Source organism: Myxine glutinosa, chromosome 6, assembly GCF_964187855.1.
Source record: "Myxine glutinosa chromosome 6, kmMyxGlut1.1, whole genome shotgun sequence".
In the NCBI taxonomy this organism is placed as follows: Eukaryota; Metazoa; Chordata; class Myxini; order Myxiniformes; family Myxinidae; genus Myxine; species Myxine glutinosa.
The window spans coordinates 101,935,100-101,953,810 of NC_136266.1; the positions used below are offsets into that span (position 1 = coordinate 101,935,100).

The 18,711-nt window shown below is 45.7% G+C and overlaps 2 protein-coding genes across 6 annotated transcripts in view; one reads left to right on the forward strand and one right to left on the reverse strand.

The window, feature by feature from the left end:
* Positions 1 to 470: 470 nt before the first annotated feature.
* OTUD1 (OTU deubiquitinase 1) lies at positions 471 to 3,097 on the reverse strand. Of its 3 annotated transcripts, XM_068120663.2 has the most exons (3): positions 2,699 to 2,884; positions 2,451 to 2,601; positions 471 to 1,941 (listed from the first exon to the last, which is right to left on the reverse strand). In XM_068120663.2, the coding sequence occupies exons 2-3, from the start codon at positions 2,561 to 2,563 to the stop codon at positions 960 to 962; spliced, it is 1,095 nt and encodes a 364-aa protein (XP_067976764.1). In that variant the 5' UTR covers positions 2,564 to 2,601; positions 2,699 to 2,884; the 3' UTR covers positions 471 to 959. The 3 variants fall into 3 exon arrangements, with proteins under 3 accessions (XP_067976764.1, XP_067976765.1, XP_067976763.1); XM_068120664.2 differs by lacking the exon at positions 2,451 to 2,601 and having other exon boundaries at positions 2,699 to 3,097; XM_068120662.2 differs by having other exon boundaries at positions 2,451 to 3,097.
* The window catches only part of PSMC3IP (PSMC3 interacting protein), a 51,377-nt gene continuing 35,641 nt past the window's right edge, over positions 2,976 to 18,711 (forward strand). The window contains exons 1-2 of one of the 3 annotated variants that reach the window (XM_068120659.2): positions 2,976 to 3,208; positions 7,798 to 7,883. In XM_068120659.2, coding sequence (XP_067976760.1) covers positions 7,859 to 7,883 — 25 coding nt within the window. In that variant the 5' untranslated portion in view covers positions 2,976 to 3,208; positions 7,798 to 7,858. The remainder of the gene's footprint in view (positions 3,209 to 7,797; positions 7,884 to 18,711) is intronic. The other 2 variants (XM_078780226.1, XM_068120661.2) reach the window with 2 other exon arrangements.

Below are 18,711 nucleotides of genomic sequence, written 5' to 3' on the forward strand. Positions count from 1 at the left end.
GTTTGAATCCCGACCCAGTTATGAACCGTCATTCTGTTGCACATGCAGCATGATACATCGTTAGGCCATATATTGGCCGGGCCTTAAACTGGGCATCCCCTCTGCTAGCATTAATCAACATTAAAGATCCCACGGTGTCCTTTGTGAAGATTAGGTGAGTTCTCACTAGCGCCCTGAACAAATTCCAGACCAAATCACCTTCAGATTAATGTCAGGCCTGGCCACCCAGTTTGTAAAACACTTGGGCCATAAATATTCATGACTGATCCCCCAAGAAGGTGGGAATAATTGGGACCATTAAAGAAGGAGTAGTTGTTTAAGTTGGTGCCATGGAGCAGTTTGAGGAAAAGCTGCCATTTATTGCTAATCCTCAAACTTAGTACACCAAGTCCACTTATTTATTTATAAAAAGAAAGAAAAAAGAAAGAAAAAAAAAGCAGATTTTCCTAGAGTGGAAAGGCCAGGCTGTAAAAAGTAAAATTGCATTTCATTCAAAAAGCACACACAACTACACTTTACAGACACAGGCATGTGAACCGACTAAAAGCAAGTGCATTCAAAAGATATTTTCATTTGCGTGCAAGATATTCCGAATACAGGTCAAGGATGAATTTCCCGGTCAAGTTGCTGCTCCTGGCAAGGAGCTATTCAAAAAGTCATGAATTATAACTTCCATCCATCAGTCAAAAGTTACATTTTTCAATAAGCTGCAAGCTTTAACATGGTTTCCATGTTGAAAAAAAAAATGTTAAAGGTACCGATTCGTGAAAAAAATTAAACCATATTGAAAGAAGACAAGAAGAGAGAAAAAGGTTACAGCAATTTAAAAAAAACAATCAAATAAATAGAAACGATTTTCCATCCTCCACTCCTGGTATGGTGCCGACATGAATTTAAACCAAAATGAAAGGTTTCCCAAAAGGTAATGTTTAATCGACGACAGTCTGCAGTTGAAGCATTCAGCGTTCACCACATCCTTTCTCCAAATGGAGCCGTGAAAGAGATTCTGCCATAGACCTGGCGAGGGCCTCATCACACTGCTGCTGCACCTGGCATTGTGTGGACCATTCCTCGTACTCTGGGTTGGGCATGAGCGTCGGGAGGAGTGTGTCATAATGCCCATTGCTCATCCAGCTCAGATAGATTGTCGGAGCGCCGTTACTCCAGCTGCCCATGAAATGCAACATGCTCGAGACCACGGCGCAACTCTCGCTGCCGCCCGTAGTGAGGTCGATGTTCACATCGAGCAGGCTGCTCATGGCAAGGAGCTCAGGGTATCCGGCCCACGATCCATTCTGCGCCGCGTTGATGATAAACTCGCCGATGTCACCCTCAATAAGAGTGACAAAGTCCTCCAAATGGTCGGCAATATAATGTACAGTTTGCTCTCTTAGCAGCACATGGTTGCCCTGATGTCCGTACGCCGCTTTGGACACGGCACGGTACAAGCAATTTCCGTCTGGAATTATGTGAAACCTGTAGAGGTTTTTATGCTGTAGGTACTCGTCTTGCCGGACCATTTCGGTCAGGTACTTACGCTGCTTTCTGGCCTCCGCCGATTTTTCTTTCGCTCGGGCGAGGGCAGCACTAAGAGCGGCAACGGTCAACCGCTCAGAGGAACCGCTCGCACACACCGGAGTCCAGCAGGGCACACTCTCCTGCTGCTGGTTGACACCGCAGGGATAACCATCCTCTGTGTTCTGTCTCACCTTGTACAAGCTGTTATTGCCGCAAGGACAGTCCGCACCCTCAGTCTGCTGCGATCCCGCTTTTGCCTTTCCAGACAAGCAATGGTGGGCCGGGTCCACGAATGCAACCAGCTTGGTAGCCGTCCGTTCTTGTGTCCGATGTACCAGATTTGCATCGATCCCACGCAGCACCAGCTCTGCTTGAGTCCCGGTTGCAGGCATGGGCACACGTTCTTTCTGCATTGCCCTCAAGCTGAAATAGATAAATAAAAACACAAAATAACTTTTGAAATACACAATTAAAGTATATTTACAAAAAAAACAGGCCAATGTCTGTAAAGCCTCCGAAATTCAAATGTAAAAAGCAATTCCTTTGTTGATATCTCAGTGGGACAATTAGCACCCCATGTGTCGGTGGCATCGCCAGCACCCGGCGTGTACCGGTGGTGCTGGTATTGTTAATATGGGTGCACATCCGTTCTAAACGTGACAAACAGCATCCCAAGAACTTCTCCATAACCCAGAATATCCTCTGATTTATGAAGCTTCAAACTGTCAACTCAAAACTTCTCAAAAATAAAGGAAACAGTTTTCTGACCATAGAGCTATTCATGATTATTACCAAGTGGCCAAGACCATGTGAGCTTAGCAAAACCAGAGCCAAAGCCTCCAGTCTCCGTCCCATCGTTAACTCGTAACGAGCTATCCAAGAAATGGGGCTGGGGGGGGGGGGGGGCTAGGGGGTCAGCACAGAGACCATACCTCGTACTTGCACGGGTAGGCGGGAAACAGTGACCGTGCTGGAACACGGGGAAAGCACAGCCTTCGCCGGCTGACTCTGCCCGGCTTGCGGGTCGAGCGAGCGGGGACACCATGTCTGTACACAGTAGCGACTGCACGTCCGTGTACTTCTCTGTCAGGACGGACCCACCGGCGGTTGGAAACATGACCTGAGGATCAGTTACTCGGAACCGGAATTATTAATTAACTTAGTACCGACTTGCACTCACAGGGCAGGTGCCTCGTTGCGCTCGCCGTCTCGTTCGTTCGTCGTCTTCACGATGGCTCCGCCACTTTATATATACTGTCAAAGCCCCGTAGCGACAGGTGCCGCCTTGACGTCACGACGAGGACGCCTTTGCAACTGACCTCATCGCGCGGCCCGAAGCCGTTCGTCACGCGCTCGTTATAGCACTGACGTCACGAGGAGGCGAGAAATCAAAAATGCGCAAGCCGAGCGGGTGGGGACTCCAGCGGTGCGTTCAAAATATTCCTTTATCGATTTGCACACACGACGCGTGTCATTACACAGGTACAATCACCCATCCAAACCCAAGCTACCTGTACCAGTGGCCTATCGGTGGCTAAAGGTTAGAACGTCCGCCCAACGTTTTGGAGGTCGCTGCTACAAATCTCATCCGGGTCATACCAATTACCAAAGCACGTGCTACTTCCTGCTCTTCACGTACGGCATGTAAAAGGACAGGACAGAACAGAACACGCCACACGGACAAACAACGGTGGGAAGGCAATGGCAAACTACCTAGTACACACTTTTGCCAATGAATTGATTCGGCAGATGGCAGTATGTACTATGTAAACATCAGCACTGTTTATGACCTCAGTTAACTTTATTACCCTTTGGGATAACCATGTTAACCATTTCTGCACCCATGTCAATCGCCTACAGCACAGGTCACAAATTTAAACCGATCTTCACGAAACTTCACCAAATGGTAGAGTTGGTCATAAGCAAGAAGCCTTTTGATTTCGAGGTTAAAAGGTCAACATAGGCCAAAGGTCAACAACTTTGTGAAATTTCTAAAATCATCAATTTTCATCTGATTGACTTGAAATCTGAAGAGGATTTGCATGTCAGCTCACTCTTCAATCCCGAATTCAATCAATTTCTCTCTTCAATCCCTCTCCTCCCTCCAGGTCTTTAAAACAGCTTTTCACCACCATCTTTCGTCTTCCCCCATCCAAAACTTTGATACTTGCCTCCTCCTCCTCCCAAGCCCTCTCCCTCCCACAGATCTCTCGATGTCCCTGTCCTCTACTGTTGTACTTGTGTGCTTCCCTCTCTCTCCCCCCATCTTGTCCCGCTCCCTTTATTATATGTTTTATGTCTCCGTTTGTTTTTTTTGTGATTCATGTTAGCTCTTACAAGACCCTCGATCTTGTATCCCCAAAAAAACAAAAACTGAATTCAACCACCAATTCGTTTTGGAGTCAACATAGGCCAAAGGTCAACATAGGCCAAATGTCAAAAACATAGTTGTAAGTTCTAGAATCCTCAATTTTCATCTGATTGACTTGAAATTTGACCAGGATTTGCATATTTGGTCTTTGAATTCAACAGGTCAAATTTTTCTGAGGGATTTTGTAAGTATGGTGCTCTGCACAACATCTTTCTTGTTTGTTTGTTACTTGCCGGACTAGATTCCGGCAAGTATGTTGGTTGGTTTGTCTGTCTGTCTGTTTGTCTGTTTGTGCACAGTACTACGTCTACATAGTTGCACATAGCATCCCCATACTTTACACACATATTTGCCTTGCCCTGGAATAGATTGTGCCCAATTTTTAACTCTATAGGCCCAAGGTCAAGCTCAAGGTCACCCAAAACGTGAAATCAGAGGGGTCGAGTTTTCATTTAAAATATGTTTCAAACCAGTGTAACTCTAAAAGTACAAGAGATATGCATACACTTACTGTTTACTGACATATAGGAAGTCACATACGATATTTCATTCGGCACCATGACCTTTGACCTTGAGTGACCTTGAAAGGTCAAACTCAAGGTCAAAAATTGATTTTTTTAAACTAATAACTCTGTCAAACATTATCCGATTCTCTTCTAACCAATACCTCTGAAAATAAAACTACATTCCGGCAAGTCCTCGGTCTCTGACCGATGTCTGTCTGTTTGTCTGTCTGTTTGTGCGCAGTACTACGTCTACATCGTTGCACATAGCATTGCCATACTTTACACACATATTTGCCTTGCCCTGGAATAGACTGTGCCCAATTTTTAACTCGCTAGGCCCAAGGTCAAGCTCAAGGTCACCCAAAACGTGAAAATCGTTTTTTGTTAACTAGCAATGGTACCCGCCATCGTGGTCGTCTCTCCAACTCACAATCCCACGAGATTTGCATAAAGGACGACCCAAAACCAATTATCTTCTTTTTGATTCGTATATAAACATCATTAAAAGTAAATAATGACCTCTGCCAAAGTTCAAACGACGTGGGTTTAATCTCTACCTGAGAGAATTCCACATAGCTATTTGGGTGGTGTATAAGCTAACAGATCGCTGTCTCCATCGATCTTGCCAAGGCCGTAACTGGCGTAACACCTATCGGCTCAAAATCCTTTTAACTGTTGATTTGGTAGTTTTTACAATGAAGGAAACACGTATCGGGAGTACATACGACATAGCGATTGTGAATGTGACAGCTCTGAGGCGTCTTTCGCTTCGCAATGCAGTGACGGTGAGCACCAATATGGCGGCTGTAAGATTAAAATCTGGCTTCAAGCCCCCTCACCACCCAAAGCCTTCAACCACACATATTAACACGCTCCTCCCCCTTCATTCCTGTTCTTCAAAGCAAAGCGGTAAAAATTGTTGTATCGCCATTATATATTACTAGCAACGGTACATTCCGGCAAGTGTTCGGTCTCTGACCGATTTTTCATTTGTCTGTCTGTCTGTTTGTCCGCACAGAATGTCAGTACCGTATGTGTATTAATGTTTGAACCACTGTGTTCTGGCCGGGAGTACCGCAGTATTTAAACATCCACCAACCTTTTATCCTAGTGTGGTCCGACTTCCTGTCATGAAAGTATCTCTTCCAATAAGCTCGCTCTCTCTCAATCATACCACCTTCTAGTTCGTGCACATGGGATGTAGTCGATTGTGGACTCTGAAAACGAAGGTTCGATCCCACAAGTGTCTCCATGACGATGTCATGGGGCCATGAAGTTGGTCATGGACACCGATAAATAGGTCAATTCACCTTCCGCATCAAGTGGCTAACCTGGATTCCTGGACTCGCTAAATTTCGCGTAGGGAGAGTTCCCTTAGACGTCTGGAAGGAATTCATACCTGGAAAATTCCCAAGGATGATGTTATGAAGGTGTGATCCTGATGCTTAGCTCTAAAAATGAGCACTTTTTGCCCCACATGACCAACTTTCCCTGTCTGTCACAAAAGTACTGGCAAGATTTTGAAGTTAAACTTTTATCACTTTAAGTCAAACATTGTCAGCAATGAAAATCTGTCAAATAATATAGTAGTCACCCGGATGGTGGAGCTGATCTCATTTTCTAGACACTTCTGGAGTTTCAGCTGATGCCTAATGGGTGTGGGCAGAATTGAGGGCCAGGAGAGGCTGCAAGATGGATACAGAAGGAAGCTCTCAGGTCAAGAGGGAAAACTGGAGATTTGGATGGAGGGATTGTAGCCGGCGAAGCCAATGTTGTGAATGAATGCGTACGTATTATGTTGAAAAGCCAGATTTTGCTGGATCCCTTGAGAATTTCGAAGCTTTGACGCACCAAATCGCTCAATGGAGGCCGCCATCTTGCGGATGCGGAAGTATGCATAACAAATCGAAAAAAGTTCAATAGGAGTTTGTTTCACCCGTCTTTTTTTGATTCACCATCTTATGCACCTCTAATTTGCAATTAAAATACTTTAAGACCAACCTCGGCCCGCACGGGCCTGGTTATCTTCAACGAAAATCGTCACCAAACACCGGAACCAATGAGATTCGAGCATTTGAAAAAATATTTCAAAAACCAAATCACTCAATGGAGGCCGCCATCTTCCGGATGCGGAAGTATGCATAAAAAATTGCGAAAAAGTTCAATAGGAGTTTGTTTCACCCATCTTTGTTTGATTCACAACGTTATGCACCTCTAAATTGTAATTTAAATACTTTAAGACCAACCTCGTTCCCTGGGCCCTGGTTATCTTCAATGAAAATCGTCACCAAACACCGGAACCAATGAGATTCGAGCATTTGAAAAATTATTTCAAAAAAGCTTATTACGCGTTTCGGAGGGTGAAAACGGCGTCGAATATTCTAAAATTGACGAAGAATTATTTTTTTAGAAATCTCGCGGCCGTCGGGGATAGTTTTTCACGGCCGGAAATATCCGAAGTTGAGACGGAATTCACCGAATTCATCAAGAAGGAAATTTTATAAATTTTAATCTCATCCAGAATGCAAATGGTGTCATTTTGAACTTGGTACGGTACCTACTACACCTACCTACTACCAACTACCTAACCTACTGATGCCATAGTGATGGGTAAAATAGTGGCAAGAGGCTTTGGCTTCGCCGGCTCATTGCGGCTTTGCAGTTGGGTACTAGTCGTGGGGTAAACAAGGGTGGAAAAGATGAAGGAGGCAACTACAATATGATTACAGCACCGCATATAAATGTGCACACACCGACCCAAGGGACAACATTAACTTACTTGGAGTGTGTAATGTAATGCAGTTCTTGCTCCACTTGTGTGATGGTTCTCCGTGTTTTGTGAAATACATACCATTGCCCTTTACGATTCGAACCGGATCGAGTGAGGTCTCGCGAGAGCACGCCAGATCCTGTCATCCTGTCATTTTAAAAACAATGATGACCTATCGATACTCATTCATTGAGCTATCGATGGATACAAAATGGTGCCCTTGACCCTCGTCACCAGAGGTTTTTTGGACACGCCATGTCGCTACTCCGCCATGCAGCACCCCCACCCCCGCCCGCATAAATTTGGCACAATACTGTATATGATTTGTGGAAAGTTTTTTTCACATTATACTCAGTACCTTTGGTTTACATATAAACCGTTCGAAACACTACTTCATTGTTGAATTTCTATTTTATTTTTGCCCAATGAAACAAACATTAGCGGTATAGTTCGCGGCAGTATTGTTTTCATTTCAGTCAATATCGTACTGTACTTGTTTTTGTATTTTTAAAATTTATTTGTCAAAGTGCTTATATCAAAACAAAGAAAGCTTTATTGCATACATTTTCAACTTGCATCGTGAAAGTCTGAGGCGTTTTGAAGATGTGAAGATCCTTGCTATTTCCCCACAGGTTTTTATTTTTAAATGCTCGCACAACTTGGGGCTTCAGTTCCCGCTGTAATTCCAGCGCGATGAGCAAGGCGAAAGAGGCGACAGGTGTGGCTCTCCGTGATGTTCTCTTGTAACGACAGAATTGCGGGAATTGAATGTGGTGTTGCATTTCTGAATAGCAACAATTTTCCCGCTGTTCCTTACCGTCCGTGCTCTACCGTGACCTCGATATGTGATATTCTTTAGATTTGAGCTTTCTTTGTGCTGTACCCTCACCCAATGGAAATGGGAGACCTTTGATGACCCTGCTAACACCATCAATGGATCCACTTTCTTTGAATGTCATAGCAGATGTTCTTCATGCTGGCACTGTCAGTAATGAAGAAGAAGAGAAAGAAGAAGAAGAAGTCAATCATTTTGAATTTTCAGATGCAAAGGGCTGCCGAAGCATTCTCTTTCCAGATGGTATCATTCTCGTCATCCTTCTACCCGAATACTCCTCATTCCTTCTCATCACGTGCCCATACCATCTCTATCTACTTCCCTGTACCTCCTTAGATGCTTCAACCACCTTCACTGTTCCTCTGAAATATTCGTTCCTCACCTAGTCTACACAACCATCTCAGCGTCCTCATCTCAGTTAGGCCAAGTAAAAAAAAAAAATGTTTCTCGTCCGGACTTTTTTGAAAAAGGAGGAGGGAGGCCCTTACGATTTACTATTTTCATTTTTTTTGCTATTTTTTTCCAAGATGGCTGCCATGAATTGAATGACCACTGTGGCTGACTTAAAGACTCTATAGTTTGTCCAATGTAATGTGAAACATGCCAGTGTTGATTGTTACCGAAAGGCCTGTAATTTCAGGCCTACTTTATATAGTAGGCCTAATCTAGGCCTACTTTATTAACTACAACAGGGCCTAGATACCTAGCTTCTCACTCAGAGACCCGCTTGTACTCCCACCTCCCACCATTAAACCTACATCATAGGGTAGGACTATGGCCTGACTGTATTCACACTTCAGAATACACGAAACTACAACTAGTACTAGGCCATCCAAGTATAGCGTTACAGCTACATATGGATTTTTTAAATGCACCAAGTATTTAAAAACAAGTACACTAGAAAATGTATGTCTTGATTTGGCTTAAATATTTACGCTACAACACGACGCCAACTTACTTTCGTTGTTTGGTATCCATCACCAATGTCATCTCCATCGTCAAATTCTCCACTGGCAAATTTAGCGAAGAGATCGTTCAACGTTCGCTTCTCATCTACAACTGATCTCGCGAACCAAGACTTCAAAACTTTTGTCGACGAACGTATGCTTACACACACGAATATCGTCATATTCCCTACTCAAATTTGTACCATTAAAAGTATGAAATGCAAGATTTTTACACGTAAATTGCACTCGCCCAGTGCACAACCGCTGCGAGAATTGACCGTCTTTAGCACAAAGTGTCTGCGTTAAGCCTAGCATGTATTAACCATACATGTATTAACAGCATGTAGCATGTAGCATGTAGCATGTAGCATGTAGCATGTAGCATGCATGTAGCATGCATGTAGCATGTATTAACCAGGAAGTTCCGTTAGAGGGCGGGATCCATAATAGTTCAGATCATCGATGCACAAGATACGATCAGCAAACGCCCAGAAACGGCAAGTTTTAGACCGAGTTTCTTCGCAAAACGATTAAAAAAAAAACAAGTATATATAAAAAAAAAGAAGTATTAAATAGTAAATAAAAGTAGGCGGGGACTAAAACGGAAGCGGGCGGGTGCGAGAAACATTTTTTTTTTTTAACTTGGCCTTACATCTAATCTTTGTTCCCACTTTCTTATCATCACCCATGTCCTCGTGCTGTACACCAATGCAGGCATCATTACCGTTCTGTACACAATGCCGGCATATTTCTAACACAAAGCACTCCCGGAACATTCCAGTTACTCCATCCTGGTGCTCATCTCCCCATCTAATTCACCATCCTGTTGCATAAACCTCTGCACCTCCTTGATCTTTTCCCTTTGCATCACCACTCTGTTTCCTTCTACCTCTTCACTACTCGCTGTACATCTCATGTACTCTATCTTTGACCGACCAATCCTGAAGCCCCTATCTTCCAACGCTTTCCTCCATCTTACTATAATTCACCAAATGTCTGTCCGTCTGTCCGTCCGTCTGTTCCCAGGTACCGCAAAAACGGCTGAACCGATCGCAACGAAATTTTAGGTGGGTAATCCTGGGACCCCTGGAGTAAAACAGGCTATATTGTTTTTCCAATTTTTCCCCCCAATTTTCCAGTTTTTATAAACACGATGGAATAATATTTACCGATATGAACAGTGATGTGGGTTTTATTGAAATTCTACAAATACTGTTTAGATTTTGATGATTTGCGTGTGATATGATTTAACGGATGTTTATATAAATCATCTATCTTCTATCTTCGATAAATATATATAAAATAAAGTTTTTGTTTGTTTGTTTGTTTGTTTGTTTGTTTGTCTGCACAAGCTAATCTCCTGAACGGTGAAAGATAGGAGGAAACCTCTGACGCAAAAAATACCGGGACAGGCCCCGGGAAGGTTATAGGCTAGGTGGCGAGGCCGGTCGAGGCCGCTTTGGCTGGGCTGGGCCCATTTCACAATTAAAAGCTGAGCTGAATTATAGTAGCCAATCTTCTCCGGCCGCGAGTAAAAGCTGAATTGTAGTAGTAAATTCATTCAAAAAGAACTAAAAATGTCGGGACGGGCCCCGAGAAGGTTATAAGTGAGGTGGTGAGGCCGGTCGAGGCCGCTTCGGCCAGGCTGGGCCCATTTCACAATTAAAAGCTGAGCTGAATTATAGTAGTCAATCTTCTCCGGCCGTGAGTAAAAGCTGAATTGTAGTAGTAATTTCATTCAAAAAGAACTTAAAATGTTGGGAAGGGCCCCGGGAAGGTTATAGGCTAGGTGGCGAGTCCGGTTGAGGCCGCTTTGGCTGGGCTGGGCCCATTTCGCAATTAAAAGCTGAGCTGAATTATAGCAGTCGATCTTCTCCAGCCACGAGTAAAAGCTGAATTATAGTAGTCAATCTTCTCCAGCCACGAGTAAAAGCTGAATTATAGTAGTAAATTCATTCAAAAACAACCCGGGCAATGCCGGGTGCATTCGGCTAGTTTAAAATAAAAAAAAGTCTTCAATTTCTAATATTTTGCCTTTTCGTTTGGGCCTCCCAATTGAAGCCCCGCCCGTAGGGCAGGTACCGTTGCTAGTTCTTTCAGTTTCAATTCTATCTCCCCCTTTCGGCACGCCATACTATGTCATCCGCAAACAGCATGCTCCATGGTGCCTGTGTTGTTGCATCAGCTGTCAGAACATCCATCATAATAACAAAGAAATGGGCTCAATGGAGAGACTTGATGTACACCGACTTCCACCATGGAACTACCTGTCATTCCAACACTGCTCCTCCCTTGTGTAGAGCACCCATTGTACATATCTTGGATCAGCTTCACATGCTTCTCTGGCACGGGACTCTCTCAAACGGCTCCACAACTCTGGTCGATCACTCTATCAAAGGCCTTTTCCAAATCAATAAACGCCGAATGTAGATGTTTCTGTCCTTCTCTGCACTTTTCAACCATCCGTCTAAGGGCAAACATCGTGTCCGCAGTACTCCTGCCTGGCATAAATCCAAATTGCTCTTCTTCAACCATCACTTCCTCCCTCATTCTTTCCCAGTTCTTCATTTTACTTTGTCCACCTCCATCACTTTTTCCTTTTAAAGTCCGCATCCAATGTGATGCTGACACCGTTTCTGCTCTTATCTCCACCACTGTAGAAAAGTTTGACGATTACCATTTACCAATTATTCCTATTGACCCCCGTGTCTCTCGCCTTGTTCTTCTCCTTTGTTTCCTGCACACACATAATCTGTACCCTCCTCCTCTCCATCACATCAGCAATCCCTCTGCTTCTCCCAGTCATACTTCCCACATTCAATGTGGCCACCCATACCTTCTCACTCCTCTCTCGTACTCACTTTTTAAAACTGCATCCACTCTTGATACGCCGGTATCCCTTGCAATTCCTCGCAGAGATGTTTTTCGTATGGGGTATGCTCCACTAGGCTCCACATTCCATCCGATTCAGCAAATAGTTTTTTTAAAAAAAATGGCTGGATGCCTTTTCTGACACCAACCCTTCTCCTTTAATCTGCACTTGGGAACGGCAGTGGATGCGCTGACTTGCACATCACAAGCGGAGTCGTGATAATTTTAGTTGTGGGGCCAATAACAATCACAGGGACACTGCTCTGTCCCCAGCACTGCCACCTCACCGCAGCACAGCAAGTTCAGGCAGCAATTTCCCACAATGACATTTGCGCTGCTACCTGCACGTTTAAATGAGCCATAGCAGGTGCAGCGGCAATGGGGACGAGTCTCCCTGGTGAGTCCCCAGGAATAGGGACGAGTCGCGATCCAACCCTCCTCCTGGGGGAGGTGGAGGTACCTCAAGCGGAGCGTACTGCCTGCCCTTGGCGCCGCCCGAGCTGCTCTCGGAAGTATCTTAGGGAGGGTGTTGCCTGTGGCCTAGCTCAAGCCACATGGCACCTGCATAAAGCGTCAGAGCCTCATCTTTGGCCAAACTGCAACGGAACGAAGTGCCATGCAGCGGAGCGAACAGCTCTCTGGGGCCTCGTGAAGCCGCGGCAAGATTTCTTCATCAGTGTGGGTTGACATGAGCTGAGCGTCACTTTTTGATACTTTTTAATCATGATCTATTTTTTTAAAAATCAAAATTTGTTTGACCAACGCTTTAATGAACTAGAACAGCATGCGGTAGCACGTTTTGTACCCCACTGATGGTCCGTATCTGAACCAAAATCTAATTGCCTTGTTCTTGTCACCTAACCAACTCATCCACCTTGTTTCAGCTGAGTCTGTCCAAAACATTTTCAGATATCATGCTATATGTCGTTTTTAACTTGTGGAAACTATTGAACATGTATCTCGTGTACTTACATGAGACTCGTCAGTAACTTCAGCTTTTGTTTCAATAGTTTACACATATAACTATAGCATTATATGCAAGGGGAAAGGTGACCCTCTGGAGTGTGGCTCGTACCGAGCGATAAAGTTATTGGAGCATGGAATGAAGGTATTGGAAAGGGTGTTGGAGAGGAGGATAAGGAAGAAAGTGAAGATCGACGAAATGCAGTTTGGATTCATGCCAGGAAGAGGAACGACAGACACGCTTTTCATTGTGAGGCAGTTGCAGTGTGTACCCTGGATAAGTGTGTACCCTGGATAAGAATAGGTACGCCGTATCCCTGCGTGTCGTAAGAGGCGACTAAGAGGGTTGGCGTCAGGAAGGGCATCCGGCCATAAAAACATTGCCTCAAAAAGAGAACCATGACAATTACAACTACATGTGGGCAGTGTACAGCCCGAAGTGGAGATCGGTTCCTGAGGTTTGGGACATGGAATGTAGGGACAATGACAGGGAGATCAGGAGAAGTGGTGGAAGTATTGGTCAGGAGAAGAGTGGACATATGTTGTGTGCAAGAGACGAGATGGAAGGGAAGTGGTGTGAGAATGGTGAAGGGTAGGCAGGGACAGAAATACAAGTTTGTGTGGCAAGGGTGCCCGGAGGGTGTAAATGGTGTTGGTGTCCTGTTTTCTGAGGAGTTTGTAGACAGTGTGGTGAGTGTGACTAGAGTGAGTGATAGGTTGATGATGGTGAAAATGATGATTGGAAAGCTCTTGGTGAACGTCATCTCGGGATATGCTCCGCAGGTTGGTCGAATCGATGAAGAGAAGGACAAGTTCTGGTGTGCGATAGAGAAGCTGATGGAAAACGTGAAAGATGAGGAAGTTGTTGTGGTAGGAGGAGACCTAAATGGACATGTGGGAAGGAGTATGGATGGTTTTGACGGAGTTCATGGGGGTTACGGATATGGTGTGAGAAATGGAGAAGGTGAAAGGATTTTGGAGTTTGCTGATGGAGCTGATTTGTTGATTTGTAATACTCAGTTCCAGAAAGAGGATAATAAGCTTGTTACATACACGTCAGGTGGGTCGACGACAACCGTTGACTACCTGATGGTGCGTAGGCAAGATAGGGGGCACCTCCGGGACACAAAGGTGATCCCGGGGGAGGAGGCTGTTTCACAGCACCACTTGGTTGTCTGCGACGTAAGGGTGAAAGGTGCGAGGAGAGCTCGGCGGGTGAAGTACCAACCGAGAATGAAGGTGTGGAGGTTGAAAGAGGTGACAGTAAGGGAGGCATTAAAAGAGAGGCTGGGTAGGGTCGAGGATGATGTGGTTGAGCTTGAAAGTGGTTGGATGTCAATGAAAGCTGGTCTGCTGGGAGCTGTTGGTGAGGTATGTGGATGGACAAAAGGACCACCGAGGCACTCGGAAACATGGTGGTGGGATGATGAAGTTGGAAAGAGGATTGACGAGAAGAGGAAGAAGTTCAAGGAGTGGCAGAAGGCGAAGGGTACGGGAGCAGAAACAGCAGAGCATGAAAGTTATAAGGCAGCCAGGAAGGCTGCAAAGAAAGAGGTAGCAAAGGCGCAGGAGGCATGGAGGAAAATGTTCGGAGAACGCTTGGATTCGGAAGAGGGTCAGAAAGCAGTATTCAGGATTGCAAAGCAGATAGCGAAAGAGAGGTGTGATGTGATGGGGGTGAGTTGCTTGAAGGATGAAGTGGGACAAATCATTGTCGACCCAGATGGAATTAAAGGAAGATGGAAAAGATATATGGAAATGCTGTTGAATACAGAGAATGAATGGGATGGCAACATAGAGAGTAACCCAGTTTTAGGACCGGCAGAGAAGATAACTGAGAAGGAAGTTGAGGAAGCGATAAAAGCACTGAAGGGTAGAAAAGCGGGAGGGCCGACGGGAGTTGTGGGAGATATGTTGAAGGCAGCAGGAAGTTGGGGTGTGAAGAGAATGACAGAGATCTGTAATCTGGTAGTGAAAGAAGGCCGCATTCCAGTGGATTGGGAACTGAGTACCCTCGTCCCTCTATACAAGGGGAATAGTGGGGGAGCCAATGTAGCAGATTGAAATGCCCGGTGAAATTGCTTGTTAATTTTTGGACACTGGTTGGGCTGTCTTTAGGGATGATATAAGTTCTAGAAAAAATATGTCTCCAATTGTTTCAAGTTCTTTATGGCGGCCATTTTGGATTTTCAAAATGGCGGATGTCGAAAACGTAAAATTCCATTATCTTGGCTTCTAAATGACCTAGAGTTTCGATTCTGGTGTCCAGTTGTACATTTTTGGGGATAGAGAATTGAATGAAACCTTCTTTAATAACCTACAAGGGATAAAAATAGGTTTTTATGGCACAGCCGAACCAGTGTCCAAAATCTAACTTAATGCACATCTATCTTAATTGTTATTTGTTATTTGTATGTTCCAGATTCGTGACCCTGAGCTATGATGGAGCCAAAAAGCAAGAAAACCAAGAAAGAAACTGATTTCACACTTTGCATTCAGTGTCAGGATCCCCAAGGTGCACTAGTGACTGAGCCAGCACTGGGCTCATATGCAAAGTTTCTCCAGTTCATCCAGGAGAGGGCACGATATGGTGATGCCGACTTCAAACAGATCAGCGAACGATTAAGCTGTTTCACTGCCACTGACTTGAGGAACAATAAAGCAAAGTGGCACCGGGCATGTTATGGATCTACATGCAACACTGCTCACCTGGAGCGTGCTAGAGTTCGCCACCAGAAAGCCTGCGAACATGGCGACACCCAGCATCTTCATAAGAGGTGTGGACGTCCTTCTTCTGCACCTGCCGCTGCAAGTACCTCAGGTTCTACGCAAGACGAGACTCTTCGCTTCACACGTTCATCATCAACTCCATTCAACAGAGACCTTTGTTTCTTCTGTCAAGAGGTCACTAAGGAAAGTGTACATGTTGTATGCACGTTCAACGCAGGTAAACAGCTGAAGAAAGCTGTTGAAGAAGGCAGCAACCACAAGTGGAAAGTTCAGCTGAGTGCTGCCATCAGTGCACATGATGCTCATGCGATCGACGTCAAGTATCATCTCCCATGCTGGGTGCAGAATGTCCAACGTGCTCCCAAGAGTGGGACATCAAGTGATGACAAAGAACACATACTGCAAGAAACTAATGTTATCAAAATAGCCGCAGACATTGAGTTTGTCAGCCTTGTTCGCTCTCTACTCCAAGCTGGTGAAATTCTCAACATGTCTGACCTGAAGTCGGTTTACTCCAGGATTCTTGACAATAATGGTGTGCACAATGTCCCATCACCTACTACCCAAGGCATGAAGGAGAAAATCAACTCTCACATTGATGACGTTCACTTCATGAAACCAAAACGTCGAAACGAGTCAGACTGTGTATTCTCCACTGCCGTGCGTGATGCAGCTGTCGAAGATGCAATGACGAAGACAAATGAAAAAAACATCGAACAACTGTTTGAGAGTGCCTCTGTTCTCCGCAGTGCCATTGCTTGTCAGAACAAGCACCCATGGCAATTTGAAGGAGAAATGAACACTGATGATGCTGAAAAGCATGTACCCAAAGTACTCTATGCTTTCCTCCGCTGGCTACTGGAAGGACCAGCCACGAGCATTGAGCCAGAGACTATGCGCTCAGCCACTATTCATCGAGATGTTATAACCATCAGTCAGAACATCATGTACGGCTACAAGTCAAAACGCCAAGTCACGTACAAGCCCAAAGAGCCAGATGCACCATTCCGCCATCGCTTAGAATGGCCACAGCAGCTTTCCGTTGCCATTGTAGTCCATCAGTCCACCAGAAACAAGAAGCTTCTGGATTTCCTGCATGGGTTCGGTCTGTCTGTTGATTATAGTCGGATCTTGCGGTTGGAGACACAGCTGGCCAACTCAGTCATAGAGTCTACGACAGAACAGGGTGTATACATTCCAAGAACCATGCGCATAGGGACGTTTGTCTTCTTTGCAGTGGACAACAGTGACTTCAATGAAGACACACCTGATGGGAAGCGGACACTCCATGCTACAGCCTGGGCACTCTACCAACGACGGGAACATGCACCCTCCACAGATGAACATAGAACACTGACACTACATGACCGAAAGGCCAGACACCGCTCACTCAAGGTTCTGACTGCTCCAGACTTTGTTCCTTGCCAAGCACCAAACAAACAATCTGCCACAGGTACCACGTATAGCTTCAAGACACGGTCAAACCCAGATGTCACCAAGCCGTACTCTGCGACGGACACAGTGTGGCTACTTTCACGCACAATCATGCGAACAGCTGAAGCTGAGGACGTACAAGACGACATCATCCCACCAGATGACCAGCTGCAAGCTGCAGAACCCCAGCATGCTGACCCTGTTGGGTCACTCGTCCACGATCCAAAACAACCACCTGGCAGTAGGATCAAGCATCACGATATCCCAACTTGGACAGCCTACAACTCACTGCTCTCCTCTTCGAAGCCTCTGACAGAGGTCAACGCCCTGCCATTGGTAGCAGCACCAGCCCATGAATGGCAAACACTGATAACAGTCTTGAAACAGACACAGCAAATCAACTGCATGGTCATGGGTCCCGATAGGAAGACAGTGATCACCTTAGACATGGCCCTGTATGAGCGAGCCAAACAGCTGGAGATGACCAGAGATGACTGCAAAGGCAAGTGGGTACTGCGACTAGGGGAGATGCACACTGTGATGGCTGCACTGAGGGCTGCTGGGAATGCCATAGAGGACCATCCTAGAAGATCTACCCAAGAAGTCAACTGGCACTGGTCAGCAGCCAGACGACGACAATCCTGAACATACTCCACCCCCTCCCAAGAAGGTGACTGTCATAGACGGCATGGCATTAGTGCAAGCAATGGGTAAGCCACAATGGGTCAAAACATGTGCCCAGTGGGCTGGCCATTTCAATGCAACACTGGACTGCAAGACCAACGGGTATGATGAAGTCCACCTCGTGTTTGACCGATATGATCTGCCAAATTCACTGAAAGAGGCCACACGGGAGAGGCGCCAAGGTGGCAAGCCGCCCACTGCTTACCACGTTCAAGACAGCACCCCGATTGGGAAACTGACAGCAAAACAGTTCCTGTCGCACACCAACACCAAAGATGAGCTAACTGTCTATCTGGCAAAGAAAGCTCTGTGTCACTTTGAGGGGACTACCAAGGTCTTCATCGTCACTTCAAGGCAGGATGTCTTCTCCAACTGCATGGATGTACAGCATCTCCGTAGCTCCCAGGAGGAGGCTGATACGAGGATCTTTCTTCACAGTCTAGATGCCGTCCGAAGAGGTGCAACACAGCTGTACATTCAGTCACCTGATACTGATGTATTCATCCTAGCACTCCACCGGTACCATGAACTATGCAAAGACACATACTTCATCACGGGTGTGGGGAACAAGAAGAGGCAAATCTCACTGGAACCAATAGTACATGAACTTGGTGTCAGGAAGGCTGCAGCCCTACCAGGATTCCATGCATTCACGGGAGCAGACCAGACTGGTCGGTTTGCCGGCAAGGGAAAGCTCACATGTTGGCAAGCCCTCAATAGGTGCTCTGTTGAGGTGGTATCTGCGTTTCATGACCTTGGGGCCTCTGAGGAGCTGAGAGCTGACACAGAAAGTGACATTGAGGCATTTGTATGCCAGCTGTATGAGCCTCGTACTACAGTTGTGGATGTGGGCAAGCTGAGGTGGAGACTGTTTACCAAGAAACAGCTAGAGGCACAGAAGCTGCCACCAACACGGGGAGCTTTACATGAAGCCATTGCTCGTGCACATTTCCAGGCCATGGTGTGGCATCAGGCTGATGTACCGGACCCCCAGCTTCCACAACCAACAGAACATGGATGGAGAGCAGAAGGAGATCAGCTGGTGCCCATCACAACCAAGGACCCTCCAGCCCCAGCTGCCA